Source organism: Callionymus lyra, chromosome 18, assembly GCF_982586985.1.
Source record: "Callionymus lyra chromosome 18, fCalLyr1.hap1.1, whole genome shotgun sequence".
NCBI classification, from domain to species: Eukaryota; Metazoa; Chordata; class Actinopteri; order Syngnathiformes; family Callionymidae; genus Callionymus; species Callionymus lyra.
The window spans coordinates 4279817-4304327 of NC_141835.1; the positions used below are offsets into that span (position 1 = coordinate 4279817).

At 36.6% G+C, this 24511-nt stretch overlaps 2 protein-coding genes across 3 annotated transcripts in view; one reads left to right on the forward strand and one right to left on the reverse strand.

The window, feature by feature from the left end:
- Positions 1-138: 138 nt before the first annotated feature.
- LOC148060152 (lysophosphatidylserine lipase ABHD12-like) lies at positions 139-10876 on the reverse strand. 2 transcript variants are annotated; one of them, XM_087780444.1, is made up of 13 exons: positions 10859-10876; positions 4687-4833; positions 3366-3468; positions 3170-3289; positions 3053-3083; positions 2942-2987; positions 2152-2281; positions 2045-2082; positions 1912-1991; positions 670-752; positions 520-601; positions 336-469; positions 139-266 (listed from the first exon to the last, which is right to left on the reverse strand). In XM_087780444.1, exons 2-13 carry the CDS (start codon positions 4787-4789, stop codon positions 242-244), a joined length of 975 nt encoding a protein of 324 aa, XP_087636570.1. In that variant the 5' UTR covers positions 4790-4833; positions 10859-10876; the 3' UTR covers positions 139-241. The 2 variants fall into 2 exon arrangements, with proteins under 2 accessions (XP_087636570.1, XP_087636571.1); XM_087780445.1 differs by having other exon boundaries at positions 523-601; positions 10859-10874.
- The window catches only part of nin (ninein (GSK3B interacting protein)), a 37014-nt gene continuing 17800 nt past the window's right edge, over positions 5298-24511 (forward strand). Inside the window, exons 1-12 of the mRNA XM_087780388.1 lie at positions 5298-5484; positions 9251-9457; positions 10948-11041; positions 15707-15867; positions 19031-19076; positions 19135-19304; positions 20160-20306; positions 21240-21407; positions 21463-21599; positions 21672-21812; positions 23336-23510; positions 23894-24004. Coding sequence (XP_087636514.1) covers positions 9266-9457; positions 10948-11041; positions 15707-15867; positions 19031-19076; positions 19135-19304; positions 20160-20306; positions 21240-21407; positions 21463-21599; positions 21672-21812; positions 23336-23510; positions 23894-24004 — 1542 coding nt within the window. The 5' untranslated portion in view covers positions 5298-5484; positions 9251-9265. The remainder of the gene's footprint in view (positions 5485-9250; positions 9458-10947; positions 11042-15706; positions 15868-19030; positions 19077-19134; positions 19305-20159; positions 20307-21239; positions 21408-21462; positions 21600-21671; positions 21813-23335; positions 23511-23893; positions 24005-24511) is intronic.

Consider the following 24511-nt stretch of genomic DNA (forward strand, 5'->3'; position numbering starts at 1 on the left):
GGTAAACAAATACTCATGTGGTATCTGACAACAAAGCAGCAGTTGTACTGTTCGGACACCGGGGGGAGCCAGAAACGACGTTTTAAATCTTACCCTTTTCTGCTTTAACATGCCTGAACTAAGTAGGTAAAATGCTAGTTGGACTAGTGCGCCACCATGAGGAGAGACTTTATTTGTCGCAAACAACACAAAAATATTGCAGCAGAGAATCTCAACTGAACTTACACGGAGAAAAAGTCATTTATTTCAAGTTCTGCAAAAAATTCCTGCAACAATAAAAATGTTATAAAGATTTGTATTTTTTTTTCTTAAAGTTAAGACGAGCGGAGACTTACTGGACCATGAGTGACAGGTCCGGGTGTTTGTAGATGTGGCTGTGAAAAAATCCCAGTCCCGACTCGAAGCCGATCATCTGAACCGGAACTTCACTCTTTCGTTCGGTCCGGGCCTGGAGCGCGATCCGATGCAGCTGCGATAGAAAAAGTCAGCGTCTCGAGACCCGAGAGGCTCGACTGCTACTACCTCGGCGCCCATGTGGTACGGAACCACGTGGTCGTCCTCCGAGTGCAGGATGAGGAGCGGGCAGGTCAGGAGCTTCACGCTGAGAACACAACCAGGGTTGAGTCTTGTGTGCGACGCGTCCAGATCGTCGAGCGATCGTTGTCGTACTTTTTATCGTTCGCGAATTCAATCTTGTTCGTTTCCATGATGTTCCAGAGCAACTGTTCGAACCCCGGCAGGTACGTGTACATCTGGAGGACGAGGGTTAGAAAGTTATAACAAAATAATTCAATTCTAATATTGATTTCAATTATGATCAGCGTACTGTTTCTCATCTGGACTATTGAAAAAGTTTGTTTTTTTACGTCTATCAAGAAGGATCGTCTCGCCTGCAGTTCATACAAAACTCTGCAGCAAGAATTCTGAGCCGCTCTAGTAGAAGAACTCACATTTCTGCTTCAAACTCTTCACTGGCTGCCAGTTTCTTCATTTTAAAATTCTGGTTCTTACTTTCAGATCTATTCATGGTCAGACCTTCCATCAGTGATCTGATCCAGACTTACACCCCAGCTCGGGCTCTGAGGTCTGTGGATCAGAATCTACTCATGGTTCTGAACTTCAGGACCAGAGGAGAGAAATCCTTCCAGACTGTTGCTCCTAAGCTTTGAAACCATCTCTGTGTTTGATGATCTACTGACTCCTTCAAGAAACATCTGTGTTTGATGATCTACTGACTCCTTCAAGAAACATCTGTGTTTGATGATCTACTGACTCCTTCAAGAAACATGTGTGTTTGATGATCTACTGACTCCTTCAAGAAACATCTGTGTTTGATGATCTACTGATTCCTTCAAGAAACATGTGTGTTTGATGATCTAATGACTCCTTCAAGAAACATCTGTGTTTGATGATCTACTGACTCCTTCAAGAAACATGTGTGTTTGATGATCTAATGACTCCTTCAAGAAACATCTGTGTTTGATGATCTACTGACTCCTTCAAGAAACATGTGTGTTTGATGATCTACTGACTCCTTCAAGAAACATCTGTGTTTGATGATCTACTGACTCCTTCAAGAAACATCTGTGTTTGATGATCTACTGACTCCTTCAAGAAACATCTGTGTTTGATGATCTACTGACTCCTTCAAGAAACATCTGTGTTTGATGATCTACTGACTCCTTCAAGAAACATCTGTGTTTGATGATCTACTGACTCCTTCAAGAAACATCTGTGTTTGATGATCTACTGACTCCTTCAAGAAACATCTGTGTTTGATGATCTACTGACTCCTTCAAGAAACATCTGTGTTTGTCTCTGTGTTATCTCGACCTTTCAGTAAATATTTTATTTATTATTGTATTGATTGTTTAAGCGCTTTGTGACCCTGGTCTAGAAAAGCGCTCTTACCTTACTTATCTTGTCACGAACGACCACCTCTCCTATCTTAGTGTACGGAGCTTCCAGGATCAAACCATCGAGGACGGACCCTTGAGAGCCAAACACATAAATGAACAAACAACAGTTCGATCAAAAGATCTACCTCGTGTTTGCAGTGTGACTGCAGTGTTGGTCGCCACCCTTCAAGAACAAGAAAAGTCTCATTTATTTCCTCAAAATAAAAAGTATTTATGAAGATGACGAACTGACCCGGAGCCCAGTGAGTGGCCCCAGATGAAAACGGGTCCGACACCAGCGCGACGCTTTACCCAGTCGTACAGATAGAGGGCGTCGGTGGTGAGTCCGGCTTCGCTCGGCTCCCCGGTGGAGTCTCCGAAACCTGCAGAAAACAAAGGAAAAATACATGGTTTCACTAAAGTAGTAGTAAAAGCAAATGAGACGCCAAAGAAAAGTGTTTCCTCTTGATTTAGACAATTGTTGTTTGATCTAAAAGAGAATTGTAATTTTTTCCTTTTGTAGTTTCCAAATTTTTCTTTGTAAGCCTCTTAAGTAAATGGAAGATATTTAACTTATTAAATTTGACTACAGTGAGTGAATATTAAAGATAAAAACTACGGCAAAATTGTATTAAACTACAAAATTAGTCTGGGAGTGCAGACCTCTGCCAAGCAGCTCATTTTCCATTTAAATTGCCAACATTACTGCCCTTGAAATATATGATATAATTATAATAAGACATATTTTTTAGCACTTGAAAAACCATAGAAAGCTTCAGCATAATGCAGACTTTAGAGGATCCAGATGGTGATTCAAACCAAAATGTCTTCATCTTCTCTGTCTTCTGCTTTCATAAAAACCTGTCTGGTAAAAACATCATCTCCTTGGCAGAGGTAATAAACAAAAACACCTATTTCCATTGAAAACCATCAATTTATGTCGTATTTTTGTGTAGTTCTTCATCGATAGACTCTGAGGACGATGATGTTTGCGGATGATATGGTGATTTGAAGGGTTCTGGAAGATAGAAAACGTGTCTGACCTCTGTAGTCCAGCGACAGGACGTGATAACCTGCGGCGCTCAGGATCTAAGGAACAAAAACCAAAAACAAAGGCTTGAGAAAAGCGACATTTCCAACTTTGAGTGTTTGACCTTCACGAGCTCCAGCCTGTGACTCATGGCCCTGCCGGAGACAAACATGATCTGAGTTATGATCGTCGAAGGTGACTCCACGAGGAGCCGCCGAAGGGTCCACACAACAAATCCCACCTGGTCCCCACGTTGCCGTGGAGATAGATAATAACAGGGCCGCCGTCGTCAAGTGTCTCCTGGTACCACTCGGGGCCTCTCCCGGCGGAGCGTTCCCATTGGCCGGATGGAACCGTGTGCCTTCGAGACCCGGGAGGACCAGAGAGTCAGACAAAGACACTTGAAGTTCTTGATGTTCCTCGACAGAAGGACCCACCACACGCCCACGGACACGCCCTCCTCGCTCCGGAGGTACATGTTGCTGGTGTGGTTCAGGACCTGCTCGGGTCGACTCAGGTCCAGGAAGAATGGAAACCTCACTGCAGAAGACCAGAGAACTGAAGGTAAGACGCTTTGTTCGGGACGAGCCGTCGCCCCGGACGACGGCTCGCGATCCGAGGTCGTAGAACAACAGGTCCTCAGGAGGTGATGTCATCCGTGAACCTCGGCAGGATCTCAGAGGATCAGAACCAACGACCTTCACTAGAAATCCTTCTTTTGTCTTCGTCTCACTGACTTTGATCTTCCTTTGTTGTAAAACCGAATATTTAACAACTCATGATAAAATCAGCTTCAAATGTATTTTAAAGATTTAAATAATGTCTTAAAAAACGTGTTGTGTCTGACGCTGTTTAATGTTCATTATCAAATTTTGGTTAAAAATGTGGCTGAAAAAGTGGATTTAATTTTTTTTTTCAATAGACATTATTTTTATTAAGCTAAAGACTTAAAATAGTCAATTAAATAAAACATATGAACAGACCTTCGGATGAAAACAGTTCAAATAAATCACTCATTAACTAAAACTAAAATAAAAGGCATGAAAAATACTTTTTTTCTGCAACAAGAGCCTTTTTTTAAATGTTTAAAAAAACAAAAACATAACACCTTTCACAGTAATAATCGATAAAACAGCAATTTCGTTAAATGATTTATTTGTCGTCGTTCACCAAACAAATCAGATTATTGTGCAGGTCAGAAAAACATTCATTACCAGTGTTGTTAAAACAATTGTGAGGTTTATGAAAGGCTATAAAATAGAATAATCAAAATAAATATGAATAAATTAATACAAATAATATAGCAAAATAAATGAAAAAGTAACTCACTAACTAAAAAATGAAAAATATATGAATTCCATTCAACATCAGTTTAATTGTCGACTAATATTTTCCCTGTTTATTAAATATTGCAGAAAAATAAAACACAAACAGAAGGAAGGAAGGAAGTACATAAATACGTAAATAAGTAAGAAAGTAAGTGAGTAAGTAAGTAAAGAAGGAAGGAAGGAAGGAAGGAAGGAAGGAAGGAAGGAAGGAAGGAAGGAAGGAAGGAAGGAAGGGAGGAAGGAATGAAGTAAGTAAAGAAGTAAGGTAGTTATTAAGTAAGGAAGTAAGTAAGTAAGTAAGGAAGTTATTAGGTAAGGAAGTAAGTAAGTAAGTAAGGAAGAAAGGAATGAAGGCAGGAAGTAAGTTTTATTTGTGCAGCAGCTCCACAGACCAGGGTCACAAGCACCTGAAAGAGAATCTTGTACTTACAAGTGTGTGAGAAGATGATGTGAGTCAAGATCCAGGGGAACAAGTAGACGACGACAGGAAGGCTGACGTACACCGTGAAGACAAACGACAAGAATCTCTTCATCTTCGAGCCTTGGATCTGATCCTCGTCTCCTCGCGTCTGTGTGTCTGGAATTATGACACAGAGAGGAAAGAGGTCAAAGTTCAAGTGGGAGAATCGCCCGCTGCTATTGGTGCACATCAGATAATGGAGTCATTATGTTGTTAGAGTCTTTCTCTCTCTATATAAACATGGATTTAAAGTTGTTTTCACTGCTCGTGCGAGGAGTTTAAACAGATCAAAACCAAAACAAACTCAGGATGAAAGAGTTTCTTCACAACTTCCCCAAAAAAATCGACTTCCTCAAACATATGCTAAGCTAACGCTAACAAGAAGCAGTTCCAGAGTTCTGTCTCAGGAACAGACCAGAGAAGAATTATTATGAAATAAGAATTTATTTAAGAAGAGTGTAATAAAGAGGTCTGCAGTGTCGCGGTTTGTCCACGCGAGGGCGCAGCTGCGCCCGTCAGCCGCTCGCAGGCTCCGCCCCTTCCTCTTCCAGCAGCTTTTCAAAATCCGCTACAAGCTTCGAGGATGAAAGAGACTCGAATCCGGGACGAGCTGCCGAGACCTGGACTCGAACCCTCAACCTAAAGTCCTTGATCTAGACCAGACCAGGAAGAAGTGCGGATTGTACCTGAAATGTGTTAAAAAGTTTGATCTGCGGAGGTTTAGAAGCTCCAGAGCTCGAGCTCAACCGAGGAAAGTTGACACTTTTGGTGAGTTTTTTTCTGCTCAAACTTCCCTTTATTGTTTGTTTTTACTCGATAAACATCTTTTAAAACTCGCTGACAAACACTAACTGTTGCTTTCAAGTCAAGAGGACTCGGTGAAGGAAAGTAGCCTGGTTAGCATCTCAGTCACTACGTGTTTAACACGTTTGTTTTATTGACTTTCCGTTTTAACATCCTCTGAAAATGATGATAAATCAAAGCTGAAAGTACGAATATCATGATCTTAAACAATCTTCATTTTTGATAAACAAGCGACAACTTTTTTGTAGTTTAAAAAACGAAAAAGATGCAAAAAAACAAACGGTGAATTGAAGATTCTGGATTAAATTTGATTAAAAAGAAGAAATATTTGTTTATATGCATCAAAAACTGCAATAAAACAAACATTGAATTAAAGATACTGCATTGAATTTGATTTAAAAACACGAAATAATTGTTTCTATGCAGCAAAGGATGAAATAAAACAAACATTAAATTAAAGTTACTGCATTAAATTTTTATTAAAAAGACGAAATAATAGTTTAATTGTAGCAACAAACAAAGAATTTCTTGTTTTTAAACGTTCCAAATAAACTTGATTTCAACTTTCCTGAATAAAATGACGATAAAACATAATTTGACAGCACAATACATATATTTATAGCTATTTTCTTAAATGACAACTTATCTAAACGAACCTAAAACATATTTTTCTAAATGTTTTGCAAAGGAAAAAACTGCATTTTTAATTGGTGTTTGTCAAGATTGAAGAAAAAGATTGATTTGGAAAAAAAAAATCAATATTTCATTGTGTGTTGAGTTTATGTTTGGTTAAATATTGAGGTACGAGCAGACGTCTGGTCTAGAGCCGCCGTCAAAACAACATAAAATACTCTATAAATCACTCAAAAATAAACGTATTTCAACCAAAAATGGTGAATAAAGTGTTGGAGTCGAGTTAGTTTGTTTGAATACAGCTGCTGACGACAGTTCTGGGCTCTTGTGGAGGCTTTGTTGTGTTGGGGTGACGGGGGTCTTGAGAGGGGACACCTGACAGAGCAGCTGGAAAGCAAGAGAGGTGGGGGAAGGTATTATTATCATCATTTCAATAATGGCTTGAGATGAAAAGGTTTGAGTTTTAAGTGGATTTTCTAAAGGTTTTCGATCCGCGACTCATTCTTCAGGTTGTTGTCGAGGGATTAGAGTCGCACTCGTGTTTTCTCAGGACCGAAGTCTTGGTGGACGAGCCCGAGCTGGTTCTGATCCGCTGGTGTCTCCGGACACACCCTCGCTGAGTCAACACCGGGTTTAATGTGTCGCAACTTTCTCTTGATAGTCACGATCGACTTTCCTCTGGCTTGACCGTCGACAACCCTCGCATTAGAGCTGTTGCACTGCATTATGGGACTTTAAATGAATGTGCGGCCTGTCCAACAATTGGCCCACCAACCATGCATTTAAAAGGTCAGGCTAATAGTAGGTGAATAATTTCATATTTGTTATAAAATTATATATTTATAAGTTTAGCTTTTAATACCAAATAATACAATAATAATTTAAAAAATACAAATATATATATATATATATTTATATATATTATATAGAAAAATAAAAATGGTAGAAAATAATACTTAAAATCAAAAATGGGCTAAATTCATTCATTTTTTTACTGCTTAATCCCTTATGTGGGTCGCGGGAGACTGGAGTCTATCCCAGTTTCATTGGGCGAGAGGCAGGGGACACCCTGGACAGCAGTCTGTCACAGGACGCACATAGACAGACAACCATTCACACACACACTCATACCTATGGACAATTTCCCCAAGTTCTCAATCAACCTCCGATCCTGAAAGAAACTGGCAGCCAGTGAAGAGTTTGAAGCAGAAATGTGAGTTCTTCTACTAGAGCGACTCAGAATTCTGGCTGCAGAGTTTTGTATGAACTGCAGGCGAGAAGATCCTTCTTGTTTAGACATGAAAACTAACTGTTAGCCGCCACAATGCAAGTATTGTTGGCATTATTTCCACGATGGTCGTGACAAGACGAAGAGGATAAAAAAAAAGAATAATCTGAAGAACCATCTTTAAAAAAAAAAAAAAAAAGTGAATAAAACAAGTGTTCTTTTTTCTAGTGCTCACCTGAGCTAGTTCACCTGCAGAAGAAGGTGTAAGTAAGTAAGTAAGTAATATTTATTTGTATAGCGCTTTTCCAGACCAGGGTCACAAAGCGCTTAAACAATCAAAACAATACTCAAAAAAGTATATACTTTAAAGGTCAAGATAATACTGAGAACAACACAGGAGTTCCAGAAAATCAAGGAAAAGCCTGAACAAATAGAAACGTCTTAAGATGTTTCTTGAAGAAGTCAGTAGATCATCAAACACAGATGGTTCTTGAAGGAGTCAGTAGATCATCAAACACAGATGTTTCTTGAAGGAGTCAGTAGATCATCAAACACAGATGTTTCTTGAAGGAGTCAGTAGATCATCAAACACAGATGTTTCTTGAAGGAGTCAGTAGATCATCAAACACAGATGTTTCTTGAAGGAGTCAGTAGATCATCAAACACAGATGTTTCTTGAAGGAGTCAGTAGATTATCAAACACACATGTTTCTTGAAGGAGTCAGTAGATTATCAAACACAGATGTTTCTTGAAGGAGTCAGTAGATCATCAAACACAGATGTTTCTTGAAGGAGTCAGTAGATCATCAAACACAGATGTTTCTTGAAGGAGTCAGTAGATCATCAAACACAGATGTTTCTTGAAGGAGTCAGTAGATTATCAAACACACATGTTTCTTGAAGGAGTCAGTAGATCATCAAACACAGATGTTTCTTGAAGGAGTCAGTAGATTATCAAACACAGATGTTTCTTGAAGGAGTCAGTAGATCATCAAACACTGATGTTTCTTGAAGGAGTCAGTAGATCATCAAACACAGATGTTTCTTGAAGGAGTCAGTAGATCATCAAACACAGATGTTTCTTGAAGGAGTCAGTAGATCATCAAACACAGATGTTTCTTGAAGGAGTCAGTAGATCATCAAACACAGAGATGGTTCCAAAGCTTAGGAGCAACAGCCTGAAAAGATTTCTCTCCTCTGGTCCTGAAGTTCAGGAACCATCAGTAGATTCTGATCCACAGACCTCAGAGCCCGAGCTGCGGTGTAAGTCTGGATCAGATCACTGATGGAAGGTCTGACCATGAATAGATCTGAAAGTAAGAACCAGATTTTTAAAATGATCCTGAAAGAAACTGGCAGCCAGTGAAGAGTTTGAAGGAGAAATGTGAGTTCTTCTACTAGAGCGGGTTAGAGTTCTCGCTGCAGAGTTCTGAATCAACTGCAGGTGAGACAGCTCACCTGCAGTTGATTCAGAACCTCACACTGTCTCACCTGAAGTGCTGGACTAGCTTCACAGCAACAACAAGGAGCTCAAACAGAAGATTTCGGTCGTAAACATTGTAACGTGGAGAGAGTCTGGTTGGATTTGTTGACGGTGGATGATGCGCCGCAGGTGAAAATAGAAGTCATGACGCCGTCAGGTGAAAATAGATGAGGGGTCACATGACCGGCGAGCTCAAAGAGTCACGGTCAGAGTCAAGACTCTAATCACTTCTATTGGATTAAGTCAAGCCGTCACCACAGGTTCCTCGTCTGCTCCACCAGATCCAGAGTTTCAACATCATTTCCGTGTTTTGCTCGATGGCGCGTCTGACGGTGCCTTTGACCTTTCCTCCGTTTCCTACCATCTGATCTAACCTTTGACCTCAGGACGGGCTGCTGGACATGGACGCCGCCGGCGCGCAGGACGACTACGAGGAGCAGCTGCACGATCTCTTCAACAGCTTCGACGCCGGCGCCCGCGGATCCTTGAGCTTCGAGGAAACCAACGACCTGTGCTCGGCGCTGCACCTGCAGGACGCCGCGCCCGCCCTGCTGGACGCCCTCCTGCGGGACCAGGACCCGCTCACCTGCAGGGTACGACCTCTGACCCCCGAGACCACTGTGATGTCCAGGGTTCATGTTATGAAACGGGAACTATTTTATTTAGATCTAGAAGTTTTTTCACCTCCTTTTACAAGTAACTATTACTTACTTTTATTTGCATGAGCAGGAATTAAACTTAAAGCAACTCTAGTTAACATGTAAAACTTACTCTTGTATACAATAAAAATACTTTATTTGTTAATTTAAAACAGAAAAACGCATTAAAACACAATCTCATGATTCTCTTTTTTTAATGTAGCTAAATTCAACAAGTTTTCAACATTTGTCCCTAAATATGATTGAAAATATTTATATAAATATGTTGTTTATGCTACAAAATGGAGGGAAATAAAGTATAATCACCTTGTGGACGTTGTTTTGATGAAGTACATCTTTATGTAAATGAAGCGTGAGGTAAAAAAAGATGATATTGATCAACATTAATTTATTCCTCAAAATAGTTTGGAATAGTTGTTGTTTGTACCACAGAAACATTATTGAGTATTTTATTAATTTACTATGTCATATCCCTTCAGCACGATTTAATACATTTTAATTTTCTATATATTTGCATTTCTGTACATTAAAAAGTACATTCATATGTTAAAAATAATAAATAACAATAGTATTTAATTTTCAATATGTTTTAACAGCTTTATATTTTATACTTGATATGTACATATTAAAGTATGACTTGAAATCAAGAGTTAATATTCTCTTCAAAAACAATATAGAAAATTCAACAAAGATACATTTTGTTTAATTTAATTTTAAAAAAACTCAATTTTTGTTTCCCTTTTTCTTCTTTCTTTGAAAACAACAGTCATTTAAAAAAATCTATGTCAAATCTATTCAGCTGAATTTATATGTTTTTATATTGTTTATATGTACATTTCTGTACAAATATACTTACATTTTAATGATAATAAATGATCCATGATCTTTATTTTTTAATATTATTTTTTCAGTTGAATAAATATTATCTTATATCTTATGCTGCAAAAGGGGAAAAAATAAAATTCTAATTAAAGTTTGTGTAATTACATATTAATTAAATGAGATATGAGGTAAAAAATAGTTATAATTGTTTTATTAGACATTTAAAAATATATAAAAGTTTAATTTGTGGACATTTATCTCTTGTGGTTAAAGATGTGTTTCCTTTAGATCGAGAAGTGTGTAACTGGACACAAGTGTGTGTCGCTAGTTTTAACACACAGCTGGAAGGTTTGAACAAAGTGAGCGCACACGCGGGCGTCTATTGTTGTGTTGGGGTGTGTGTCTCAGTGTGTGTCTCAGTGTGTGTCTCAGTGTGTGTAGAGACGATGCAACAATGCAGTGGGAATAGAACCCACACCTCCTCCACCTCCTTCCACTCACAAAGAAACTTACCATATTCAGGAAGTGCAGCTGGTGAAAGTGTGACCTCGACCGACGAGTGCAACTAATGACTCGATCTTGTTGGATGTTGTTGTTTTCAGGTGAACTTTGACCTTTTCAAGAACCAACTCATTCTGCTGCTGTCGTCCAACCTGGAGTCGACGGAAACACGACCGGAGCCTCCGGTCCAACCAGGTTTGTTGACACTTTACACTCAAAACAACCTTTTGTTTCTCTTTCTAAAGAAACCAGTCGTTCAAACCAGTGAAAAGTCTTTGTTATCGTGTCATTTCTTTTCAAAAATGACCAAAAATGTTTCAATTTTCGTTGTTTTTTTAACATTATAAGGCAAAAAGTAAATAATAATTCAATAAGTGTACTTTTTTAACCACTGGGGTTGTTTCAGTATCAACTCTCAGATCTACTATTAGAAAAGTGTATTATATTTATGCAACACAAATTAATATACATTAAAAATTAAATAAATTCGGACAAATAAGGGGAAATAAAAAGTATTATCACAATGTCGTCTAATGAAAGTTGTTGTTACTCATTAGTGTAAAAAACTGACTTTTAAATGTATTTTTCTCTAAATTAATCCACTATTTTACTCTAAACTACATTTAAAACTGACATTTTTAATCACAAGTTGTCGGTGAAAACTGTCATTGTATATTGTAGTTGAAATATCTGGAGTTTGAAGTTGAAATATCTGGAGTTTGAAGTTGAAATATCTGGAGTTTGAAGTTGAAATATCTGGAGTTTGAAGTTGAAATATCTGGAGTTTGAAGTTGAAATATCTGGAGTTTGAAGTTGAAATATCTGGAGTTTGAAGTTGAAATATTTGGAGTTTGAAGTTGAAATATCTGGAGTTTGAAGTTGAAATATCTGGAGTTTGAAGTTGAAATATCTGGAGTTTGAAGTCGAAATATCTGGAGTTTGAAGTCGAAATATTTGGAGTTTGAAGTCGAAATATTTGGAGTTTGAAGTCTAAATATTTGGAGTTTGAAGTCTAAATATTTGGAGTTTGAAGTCGAAATATTTGGAGTTTGAAGTCGAAATATTTGGAGTTTGAAGTGGAAATATTTGGAGTTTGAAGTCGAAATATTTGGAATTTGAAGTCGAAATATTTGGAGTTTGAAGTTGAAATATCTGGAGTTTGAAGTTGAAATATCTGGAGTTTGAAGTTGAAATATCTGGAGTTTGAAGTCGAAATATCTGGTGTTTGAAGTCGAAATATCTGGTGTTTGAAGTTGAAATATCTGGAGTTTGAAGTTGAAATATCTGGAGTTTGAAGTTGAAATATCTGGAGTTTGAAGTCGAAATATCTGGTGTTTGAAGTCGAAATATCTGGAGTTTGAAGTGGAAATATCTGGAGTTTGAAGTTGAAATATCTGGAGTTTGAAGTCGAAATATTTGGAGTTTGAAGTCGAAATATTTGGAGTTTGAAGTCGAAATATTTGGAGTTTGAAGTCGAAATATCTGGAGTTTGAATTTGAAATATCTGGAGTTTGAAGTTGAAATATCTGGAGTTTGAAGTTGAAATATCTGGAGTTTGAAGTCGAAATATCTGGTGTTTGAAGTCGAAATATCTGGAGTTTGAAGTCGAAATATCTGGAGTTTGAAGTGGAAATATCTGGAGTTTGAAGTGGAAATATCTGGAGTTTGAAGTGGAAATATCTGGAGTTTGAAGTCGAAATATCTGGAGTTTGAAGTGGAAATATCTAGAGTTTGAAGCTGAAATATCTGGAGTTTGAAGTTGAAATATCTGGAGTTTGAAGTGGAAATATCTAGAGTTTGAAGCTGAAATATCTGGAGTTTGAAGTTGAAATATTTGGAGTTTGAAGTCGAAATATTTGGAGTTTGAAGTCAAAATATTTGGAGTTTGAAGTCGAAATATTTGGAGTTTGAAGTTGAAATATCTGGTGTTTGAAGTCGAAATACCTGGAGTTTGAAGTCGAAATACCTGGAAAGTCGAAATACCTGGAGTTTGAAGTCGAAATACCTGGAGTTTGAAGTCGAAATATCTGGAGTTTGAAGTTTTAATATCTGGAGTATGAAGTTTTAATATCTGGAGTATGAAGTTTTAATATCTGGAGTTTGAAGCTGAAATATCTGGAGTTTGAAGTGGAAATATCTGGAGTTTGAAGCTGAAATATCTGGAGTTTGAAGTGGAAATATCTGGAGTTTGAAGCTGAAATATCTCGAGTTTGAAGTTGAAATATCTGGTGTTTGAAGTCGAAATACCTGGAGTTTGAAGTCGAAATACCTGGAAAGTCGAAATACCTGGAAAGTCGAAATACCTGGAAAGTCGAAATACCTGGAGTTTGAAGTCGAAATATCTGGAGTTTGAAGTCGAAATATCTGGAGTTTGAAGTTTTAATATCTGGAGTATGAAGTTTTAATATCTGGAGTATGAAGTTTTAATATCTGGAGTATGAAGTTTTAATATCTGGAGTTTGAAGTCGAAATATCTGGAGTTTAAAGTTTAAATATCTGGAGTATGAAGTCTAAATATCTGGAGTTTGAAGTTTTAATATCTGGAGTTTGAAGCTGAAATATCTGGAGTTTGAAGTTGAACTATCTGGAGTTTGAAGTTGAAATATCTGGAGTTTGAAGTTGAAATATCTGGAGTTTGAAGCTGAAATATCTGGAGTTTGAAGTTGAAATATCTGGAGTTTGAAGTCGAAATATCTGGAGTTTGAAGCTGAAATATCTGGAGTTTGAAGTTGAAATATCTGGAGTTTGAAGTCGAAATATCTGGAGTTTGAAGTTGAAATATCTGGAGTTTGAAGTGGAAATATCTGGAGTTTGAAGTGGAAATATCTGGAGTTTGAAGTGGAAATATCTGGAGTTTGAAGTGGAAATATCTGGAGTTTGAAGCTGAAATATCTGGAGTTTGAAGTTGAAATATCTGGTGTTTGAAGTCGAAATACCTGGAGTTTGAAGTCGAAATACCTGGAGTTTGAAGTCGAAATACCTGGAAAGTCGAAATACCTGGAGTTTGAAGTCGAAATACCTGGAGTTTGAAGTCGAAATATCTGGAGTTTGAAGTCGAAATATCTGGAGTTTGAAGTCAAAATATCTGGAGTTTGAAGTTTTAATATCTGGAGTATGAAGTTTTAATATCTGGAGTATGAAGTTTTAATATCTGGAGTTTGAAGTCGAAATATCTGGAGTTTAAAGTTTAAATATCTGGAGTATGAAGTCTAAATATCTGGAGTTTGAAGTTTTAATATCTGGAGTTTGAAGTGGAAATATCTGGAGTTTGAAGTTGAAATATCTGGAGTATGAAGTCTAAATATCTGGAGTTTGAAGTTTTAATATCTGGAGTTTGAAGTGGAAATATCTGGAGTTTGAAGTTGAAATATCTGGAGTTTGAAGTTGAAATATCTGGAGTTTGAAGTTTTAATATCTGGAGTTTGAAGTGGAAATATCTGGAGTTTGAAGTTGAAATATCTGGAGTTTGAAGTTGAAATATCTGGAGTTTGAAGTTGAAATATCTGGTGTTTGAAGTCGAAATACCTGGAGTTTAAAGTTTAAATATCTGGAGTTTGAAGTTTTAATATCTGGAGTTTGAAGTCGAAATATCTGGAGTTTAAAGTTTAAATATCTGGAGTTTGAAGTTTTAATAACTGGAGTTTGAAGTATAATATCTGGAGTTTAAAGTTTTAATATCTGGAGTTTAAAGTTTTAATATCTGGAGTTTAAAGTTTAAATATCTGGAGTTTGAAGTTTTAATATCTGGAGTTTGAAGTTTTAATATCTGGAGTTTGAAGTTTTAATATCTGGAGTTTGAAGTTTTAATATCTGGAGTTTAAAGTTTTAATATCTGGAGTTTAAAGTTTTAATATCTGGAGTTTAAAGTTTTAATATCTGGAGTTTAAAGTTTAAATATCTGGAGTTTGAAGTTTTAATAACTGGAGTTTGAAGTATAATATCTGGAGTTTAAAGTTTTAATATCTGGAGTTTAAAGTTTAAATATCTGGAGTTTGAAGTTTTAATATCTGGAGTTTGAAGTTTTAATATCTGGAGTATGAAGTTTTAATATCTGGAGTTTGAAGTTTTAATATCTGGAGTTTAAAGTTTTAATATCTGGAGTTTAAAGTTTAAATATCTGGAGTTTGAAGTTTTAATATCTGGAGTTTGAAGTTGAAATATCTGGAGTTTGAAGTTTTAATATCTGGAGTATGAAGTTTTAATAACTGGAGTTTGAAGTTTTAATATCTGGAGTATGAAGTTTTAATAACTGGAGTTTGAAGTTTTAATAACTGGAGTTTGAAGTTTTAATATCTGGAGTTTGAAGTTTTAATATCTGGAGTTTAAAGTTTTAATATCTGGAGTTTAAAGTTTAAATATCTGGAGTTTGAAGTTTTAATATCTGGAGTTTGAAGTTGAAATATCTGGAGTTTGAAGTTTTAATATCTGGAGTATGAAGTTTTAATAACTGGAGTTTGAAGTTTTAATATCTGGAGTATGAAGTTTTAATATCTGGAGTTTGAAGTTTTAATATCTGTTGTTTGAAGTTTTAATATCTGGAGTATGAAGTTTTAATATCTGGAGTTTGAAGTCGAAATATCTGGAGTTTGAAGCTGAAATATCTGGAGTTTGAAGTTTTAATATCTGGAGTTTGAAGTTTTAATATCTGGAGTATGAAGTCGAAATATCTGGAGTTTGAAGTTTTAATATCTGTTGTTTGAAGTTTTAATATCTGGAGTTTGAAGTTTTAATATCTGTTGTTTGAAGTTTTAATATCTGGAGTATGAAGTTTTAATATCTGGAGTATGTAGTCTAAACATCTGCTCAGAGATTGAGCGTCACTCTGGCTGAGGAATGCCTCAGCGTGTCTCGTCTCCTCAGACTCTGCAGAGATCCAGCCTAAGTTCATGAAGGGCACCAAGCGATACGGGCGGCGCTCGACCCCGGAATTCATCCAGACGCCTTCGGATTCCCCGGAAGCTCCGTCTCGGGGAGACGAGCCGGACGAGAACGACGAGTCGGCGATTCCCAGGAAGCGCGAGGTGAGTTTGAGACGCTGAAGGACGTCGTCCTCACTTTCTCCCTCGTTATTCCTGGATAAGCAGCTTAGAGACGCGAGGTCTGAGGTTTGTTTGCCGAGTCATGAGTTGGGATCTTTGCTGGGATTCATCTCGTGAAGATCTCACGCGAAACAACGACGTCTGAGCTGCTCAACCTTGAATCCCGTCCGTTACGAAACTCCCAGAACAGACGATCTTTGTAACGTTCCTCGGCTGATCTGCTCCAATCCTTGGCAACATTAATCCTGATCCAGTCGCTGACGCAAACACACTCGGAATTCAACCTTCGACCTCCTGCGTGTGATTGACAGCCACGTTTAATCGTGAAGGAAAATAGAAGAAATATAACTTTTATCTTATTCATGTTTTTAAACGTTTCACGTTTATTTCTTTCATTATGTTTTTCTCTACAAAAATAACCAAAAAACTAAATAAAATGCTTGAAAAAACACATTATATACATCAAATATATAATATTATATAAATTATATACTGTATATATATATATAGGCATAGACATAGATATAGACATAGATATAGATATAGATATAGACATAAATATAGACATAGACATAGACATAGATATAGACATAGATATAGACATAGATATAGATATAGACATAAATATAGATATAGACATAAATATAGATATAGACATAGATATAGATATAGACATAGATATAGACATAAATATAGATATAGACATAAATATAGATATAGACATAAATATAGATATAGACATAGACATAGATATAGATATAGATATAGACATAGACATAGATATAGACATAGATATAGACATAGATATAGACATAGACATAGACATAGATCTAGACATAGATCTAGACATAGATATAGACATAGATCTAGATATAGACATAGACATAGACATAGATATAGACATAGATATAGACATAGACATAGACATAGATCTAGACATAGATATAGATCTAGACATAGACATAGACATAGATATAGACATAGACATAGACATAGATATAGATATAGACATAGATATAGACATAAATATAGACATAGATATAGACATAGATATAGATATAGATATAGACAGACATAGACATAGATATAGACATAGATATACACATAGATATAGACATAGATATAGACATAGATATAGACATAGATATAGACATAGATATAGACATAGACATAGACAGACATAGATATAGACATAGACAGACATAGACATAGATATAGATATAGACATAGACAGACATAGATATACAGTAGATATAGACATATATAGATCCGATACATCAACATGTTTATAATATATTATGAAATTTAAATAATTATGAAATAGAAAAAAGTTGTAAATAAAGAGTGTAATTAAAATAAATAAACTGTCCATCAGAAGTAAAATCAACTGAAACCAAAAACGAGTTTTATTTATTAAAGTTTTTTCCAGATCTTGTAAAAAAAAAAAAGTCCAGTTTTATAGTCATTAAAAGTGTGAAAACCTTGAGTTTCTTATTAAAATAATAGTAGTATTAATTCAAAAAGACGTATTACTTTCTGCATGATTTAAGTTTAAGTAAGTATTTTCTTTCTAAACCAGGGTCACAAAGCGCTTAAACAATACACAGTTAAAATATTGACTCAAAAGATCAAGACGATACTGAGACAAACACAGCAGGAACAACAAGAAAGTTGTTTCTCGAAGGAGTCAGTAGATCATGGATAGATATGAAAGTAAGAAGCAGAATTTAAAAATAATCCTGAAAGAAACTAGTATAGAGTTTGAAGCAGAAATGTGAGTTCTTCTACTAGAGCGGCTCAGAATTCTGGCTGCAGAGTTTAGTATGAACTGCAGGCGAGACGATCCTTCTGGTTCAGACACAAACATAAACTAGCAAACAGACCTAAGTCACCCTGAGTACTGACTCAACCCTAGAACCTCATCATCAGCGATAACCAGAGACGTTCTCCGACTCTGACCTGAAGCGTGTCTTGTGGTATCAAGAGTTGTGTTGGGGGGGCACGGGGTCCAGCAGATGGGGAAGGGTCGGGGGGGCGGTGCAGCTAAAAGGGGGTGCAGGGCCCGGAACAATGAGGCCCCCACCCCGGCCCCCCCGCCCTCCTGAATACCTCCACACTATACATGGACCAAACCCATCTGTTCTTCATTCCCTCAGTGTTTGTTCCCAGACAAAGCTGGACTCGGGTCCATTTGGGTCGGAGCTCAGTGGGTCACAGTCTGCCTGACCTCGTCTCGCTGAGGACGAGAGGCTACACAAAGACCAGCATTAGTTCATGTTTTTATTTATTCAACTTTTTTTTTTTTACTACAAATGAATCGCTTGCCTCCGTTTTTATTGTTTTTATACTTTTTTCAATTAATTTAAAGTTTAACAATTTATAAAACTGTTATATAAACTATGTTTTGATGTTTATAAAGAAGGTTTTGGGTTTAAAAACATTTGATAAATTCAGAAATTGGATGTTTTAAATAATTTTAATCGAGTATAATGAGCTGAAATTTGATTTAGTTCCATCTGGATCTAGGAAGGTTTTGAAGGATTGATATATATGTGTAGTATTGTGGATTTGATTAAATGTGGATTACTACACTATCACAACACCAGAGTCAAGTACTCGACAATACTACACATATATACTTGTTACTACACTATCACAACACCAGAGTCAAGTACTGGACAATACTACACATATATACTTGTTACTACACTATCACAACACCAGAGTCAAGTACTGCACAATACTACACATATATACTTGTTACTACACTATCACAACACCAGAGTCAAGTACTGCACAATACTACACATATATACTTGTTACTACACTATCACAACACCAGAGTCAAGTACTGGACAATACTACACATATATACTTGTTACAACACTATCACTATATATGAATATATATCGTATCGTTGACCCTGTATTGTGATACGAATTGTAACAAGTACTCGACAATGCAACACATATATACTTGTTACTACAGTATCACTATATATCGTATCGTTGACTCTGTATTGTGATACATAACAACAGTTTCCTGACAATACACACTCCTAGTACACTTTGTTCCAGTGAAATCATGTGAAATGATCACCTTGGCAGAGGTATTCTCTCTCTCAGTGCCTCTGCTCTTCCTCTAGCGCTGGAACGCTGACGACCGGAGCTCGGAGGAGTTCGAGGCTGAAGGTAACGTTTGTAACATTCGTCGTATCAAAGTCACCTCATGGTCTCGTTGGTCCCTCAGGTCAGATGCACCTGTGGAACCCGGACGAGCCCAGCACCCCCCAGAGACCTCCTCTGTGTGGACGTCTGCAGGAGCGTCTGCGCGACGCCTGCCTCGACCTCAACATCTCGTGGGACGGATGTGCAGATCCTGTGGTGCTGCTGGCTCTGTGTGAACGTCTGGGTCTGGAGGTTCGTGAGCGTCGTCTTCTTCTTCTTCTTCTTTCTTCTACCTCTACTTCTTCTTTCTTTCTTCTACTTCTACTTTCTTACTTCTACTTCTACTTTCTTACTTCTGCTTCTTTTTTCTTCTACTTCTACTTCCTTTCTTCGACTTGTTTCTTTCTTTCTTCTACTTCTTTCTTTCTTCTACTTCTTTCTTTCTTTCTTTCTTTCTTCTACTTCTATCTTTCTTTCTTCTACTTCTTTCTTTCTTTCTTTCTTTCTTCTTCTTTCTTTCTTCTACTTCTTTCTTTCTTTCTTCTACTTCTATCTTTCTTTCTTCTACTTCTTTCTTTCTTTCTTTCTACTACTTCTATCTTTCTTTCTTCTACTTCTTTCTTTCTTTCTTCTACTTCTTTCTTTCTTTCTTCTACTTCTTTCTTTCTTTCTTTCTTCTACTTCTATCTTTCTTTCTTCTACTTCTATCTTTCTTTCTTCTACTTCTATCTTTCTTCTACTTCTATCTTACTTTCTTCTACTTCTTTCTTTCTTTCTTTCTTCTACTTCTTTCTTTCTTTCTTCTACTTCTTTCTTTCTTCTACTTCTATCTTTCTTTCCTCTACTTCTTTCTTTCTTTCTTCTACTTCTTTCTTTCTTTCTTCTACTTCTTTCTTTCTTCTTCTTCTACTTCTACTTATTTTTTCTTTCTTGTACTTCTACTTCTTTCTTTCTTTCTTCTACTTCTATCTTTCTTTCTTCTACTTCTTTCTTTCTTCTACTTCTTTCTTTCTTTCTTCTACTTCTTTCTTTCTTCTACTTCTACTTCTACTTTCTTTCTTTCTTCCTTCTTCTTCTCTGACGCTCGTCCACCTCGTTGTTCTTCAGATCAACGGCGACGTCGTCCAGAACGTTGATGATGATGAAGTCATGAATGTTCAAGAGTTTGTTTCCAACCTCGTGAATCACAACAAACCTCCGACGCCGTCGTCGTCGACTCCGTACCGACAGTTGAAGAGACTCCACTCCACTCAGGTGAGTCCATAGAAATCTTTATATAAATATTATTTACATATACTAAATATTTACCTGCTTCTCTTTCTACTCCTTATTGTTCATTATTATTTCACTTGAATGTTATTTTTATGATTTATATTGTGTGTTATTTTCTCTTTGTTTTGCTTATTCTCGTCACAAAATCTTAAAAGGCAATGAATTAGGAAAAATATTTGATATTATTATTTATAAAAATGGTTTAAAACTAAAAATAAATTCAACAATTCAGTGCAAATATTATTGACCAAAAAATAAATAAAAAACAAACAAAACTCAATGATTCAAAAGAAAAAATCTAATCAAAAAGTTCCAATAATTCAAAGATACATTTTCTGAAGTTAATGTTTTTAATTTAATAAAAGTTCTTGAAATTCAATATAAAATAGTGGCAAAATTCTACCAAACATTTTTATTGAATTCAAAAGGCCAAGAGGTAAGAACATTTTTTAAATTGTATTTAAAAAAACAATTTTGAAAGAAAAAAGAAATTAAACCTAAACATTTCAAACAATTTTGGTTAAAAATAATAATAATTCAAAGTCTTTTAATAATGGAGTCTCCCGACAATACATTTATTATTAGCTCAACATTTATTAAAAATGCTTTAAAAAACAAAAGTTTGAACATTTTAATTGTTAAATTCTACATTAACCATGAAAGTTGAGGCGAAAACACGGTGAAATCCACTGATAGATGTAAGTACACGCATCATCATATTAATCTTCTGGGCTCGTTTCAATATCTTCTAAAATGTGAGGGAATTGATGCAGCCGTGGAGGGGAGAGCCTGAAGAAAGAGGTTTGCACTCTAATAATGTTCTGGAAGAACACCTACCCTACCTTTACATGGAACGTAGAAAAACGATGTTAAAAAAAAAAATGTTTGTAACCATCGTTAACTTCCCGCCTTCAGCCGTTCGACGACGATGGCCGCCGGACGGCGAACCCGTCGGCGCTGACCTGCAGCATCGGCACGAGTCTGTTCTCCGGCCTGGACGACGGCAGCGGCTTCGCTCCCGTGGACCTCCTGGTGGACGCCTGGTCGGACGAGGGGATCGAGAACAGCAGCGAGATCCTGCAGGTGAGCACGGATACGATGACGGTCGGGGATCAGGATCTAAAACCTCTCCTTCAAGGCGTTGAACTTCGACCTGGACGCGAAGCTGAGTCTGGGCGAGCTGGCGGCGGCGCTGGAGCACGAGCTGCTGGGCAGCAGGAACGGGATCCATCAGGCGGCCGCGGCCAGTTTCAAGGCCGAGATCAGATTCCTGCTGTGAGTCTCTTTCTTTTTTTAAAAGATGGATGACGGTTTGTTTGTGTCGTCAACTTCCTGTCATGTGACCAGCGAGCGCGTGGACCGAGAGAGCAGAGAGAAGCTGAAGCTCCGGACGGACCTGGACAAGGCGGAGAAGCTGAAATCTCAACTGGCGGCAGAAGTGGACGAACATCACTCGTCCATCGAGCAGAACAACATCCTCAACCTCAGGTGACTGAAGTTTTTATAGTTTAATTTTATCAGTAGAATTCATTAGCACCAGACGAATAAAGGTTTGAACTTAAGATGTTTCTAACTGAAATTATAATTTTTTTATAATTTAATAATTCAATTCCATAATATATATTTTTAAAAGGTTGGATTTTTTTCTATTGAAAAAATGAATTAAATCATTATATAAACATATCTTTAATTAACAACTGAATTAAACCAATTTAATCATTTCAATTAATTCTAAATGTATCAATATATTTATTGCTTTTAAATTTTCATTTCTTTATTAATTATTGGAATTAGAATATTAAACTGTATGTGTAAAAAAAAAAAAAAAAGAATATATACAATCTGAGCTGTATACTTTATTTTCTTATATCGTTATGTCAAGCGAACTCGCAACAGCTTCCATCAAAAAAATTACCACTAGTTTAAAATGTTTGTTTCATTACAACCTTATTGTCAGTGATTTTTTCTTTTCTGGTTCTCCACACGCTGCACCTTTTTAAAACATCTGTATACCTTTATACTATATGGATGAAGGCAGTATTTATACTGGCATGTTTCTTTACTTCTGCTTCCGGCGGCGACTGTGATCGGCAGCGTTTAAGGTTATCCAGCCTGTGGTCCTCCTTTAGCACTGTGACTCCGGCTGATGTTTCGGCTCTGATGAACAAGATAAAACCCTCCTGTCGCTCGTCCCATATTTTTATTTGTTCAGGCTTTTTCCTGTGCTGTGTCTCAAATCGCATACTAGCGTACTAAAAGTTAGTATTTTTAGTGCGTTAGTGCGTCTCAATTCTTAGTATATGAAAATTAGTGCGCCATGCACACTAAATTGGCGTACTAACACGCCCACAAAACTGAGCATGGTTCGATGGACACTAAACACCCTAAACAGCCGCCATCTTAGTGACGTTTTAAAAGGAAGTTACGTCATATATAAATGCATATATATTCATATACTTAAAGTTGTATTTTCAGCAGCAGTAGAAGGATAAACACGTCTTCGCTGCTGATACCAGCTTAAATATCTCGCGATTATTTAGATTCTCATATTTTTCCTCTATTTATTTTTCCAAACTTGCAAAACGTGCTGCCAGCAGGTGGCGATAGTGTTCCTACAGCTGCTTGAAACATCGTTAAATAGAAGTAGAAGAAGAAGAATTTGCGTACTAGTTAGTATGTACACTAAACTGATGCATACTAACTTCTAGCATACTAAGAGTAGTATGCGATTTGAGACACAGCACTGATCTCCTGGGACTCCTGTGTCTCATGTCTTTTTAAATGTGTATTGTATTTAATTAAATGATTAGAAAAGCAAAGTTATTAATACTTTTACTATACAAACTCCTAAATTAAATTGTAAAAAAGAATGAACAATGCTTAAAAAAAACATTTAAACATAAAAACTTGACATTAAAAAACATTTAAAATCTAAAATGAAACATTCAATATTGCGGTGACCCTGAAACACTGTCTCATCCGTGCATCATCTCGTCACACGTGATTGACAGGCGGCTGGACCAGGAGCACCGAGAGAAGCTGACGTCGCTCCGAGCTCAACTCAACCAAGAGATGGAACAGACGCAGCAGCAGGCGGCGCTGATGAGGGAGGAGCTGGAGGCCGAGATCCACAAGTTCAAGGACGACGAGTCCTTTCTCCGGGATCATCTGTCCATCACCATCAAGGTTTGCAGCCGGAAAAACTCTCACAAACAACAGTGTTTTTGTGTTTAGTTGTGTTTTTTTTTTTAAGGCACATTTGTTTCGAGTCGCTGATAATAATAGTTTCTCGTGACAGCAGCTGATTCAACTTTCACTTCTTTCTTAAGGGGAAAGTGGTTTAGTGAGGTTTTTTGTGGCTTCTGGAACAAATTTAATTTTAGTGTCAACATTTCGCTGGATTTTACTTGCAGTTTTGGATCATTTTATGCATTAAAAATATTTTTCTTTCCCATGAATGAACCTCAAACGAAGGCATGATCGACTGAAAGCGTCTTTTCTTAAATCCATCGTTTCTCACGTCGATGAAGTCGATGCTCGGACAAACATGCTCTTCTTCGTCTGTGCAGGAAAACCGCCGTTTGGAAATGGAGTTGCTGGAAAGCAGCGAAAGAATGATGGAGATGCAGGATCAGGTCACGAAACTACAAACCAGTTTGGAAAACGTTTTGACGGAAAAGGTATTTAATGAAGGTTATTATAGCTTAAAAACATTTAGTTGTGTTTCACCATCAAAGAGAGGCCGAGATTACGTTTACTTTTATATCTGGTTTAAATGTCATTTGTGGGCAGATGTAGAAGTGAAAGGTGGTTTTCTGTAGTTCCATCTGGATCCAGGGAGGATTGAAGGAACTATCATTGACTTCTATGTCTTCTCACAGCTGCCACTCAAACACCCAATATAAACATGATAAAACACAACAAAAGCATTTGTAAATATCAATTTATTTTCTTTTTCTGAAGATATTTGTTTTCATAATTTTTATAGACTTTTTATTTTTTTAAATTTAACTTTTTGTTGTTAATGACTCTCTTCCGTTTAATTATTTTAACTTTCTACTTGTATTTATTTTCTCAACTTAGCTTAATATTTTTTAACTTTTCTTACATTTTAATCAACTTTTAAATTTTTTGTAGTTTTTCCAACTCTTTTTTTTTATATATATATTTTTTATCAATAATATATT

Excerpts from the sequence above, each read along its gene's own strand:
- LOC148060152 (XM_087780444.1), bottom strand. The coding sequence starts at position 4,789 with ATGAAGAGATTCTTGTCGTTTGTCTTCACGGTGTACGTCAGCCTTCCT. Across the intron at positions 2,083-2,151 it reads GGCCACTCACTGGGCTCCGG|GGTGGCGACCAACACTGCAG; the intron begins GTCAGTTCGTCA and ends TTGTTCTTGAAG. Across the intron at positions 267-335 it reads GACCTGTCACTCATGGTCCA|GAATTTTTTGCAGAACTTGA; the intron begins GTAAGTCTCCGC and ends TTATTGTTGCAG.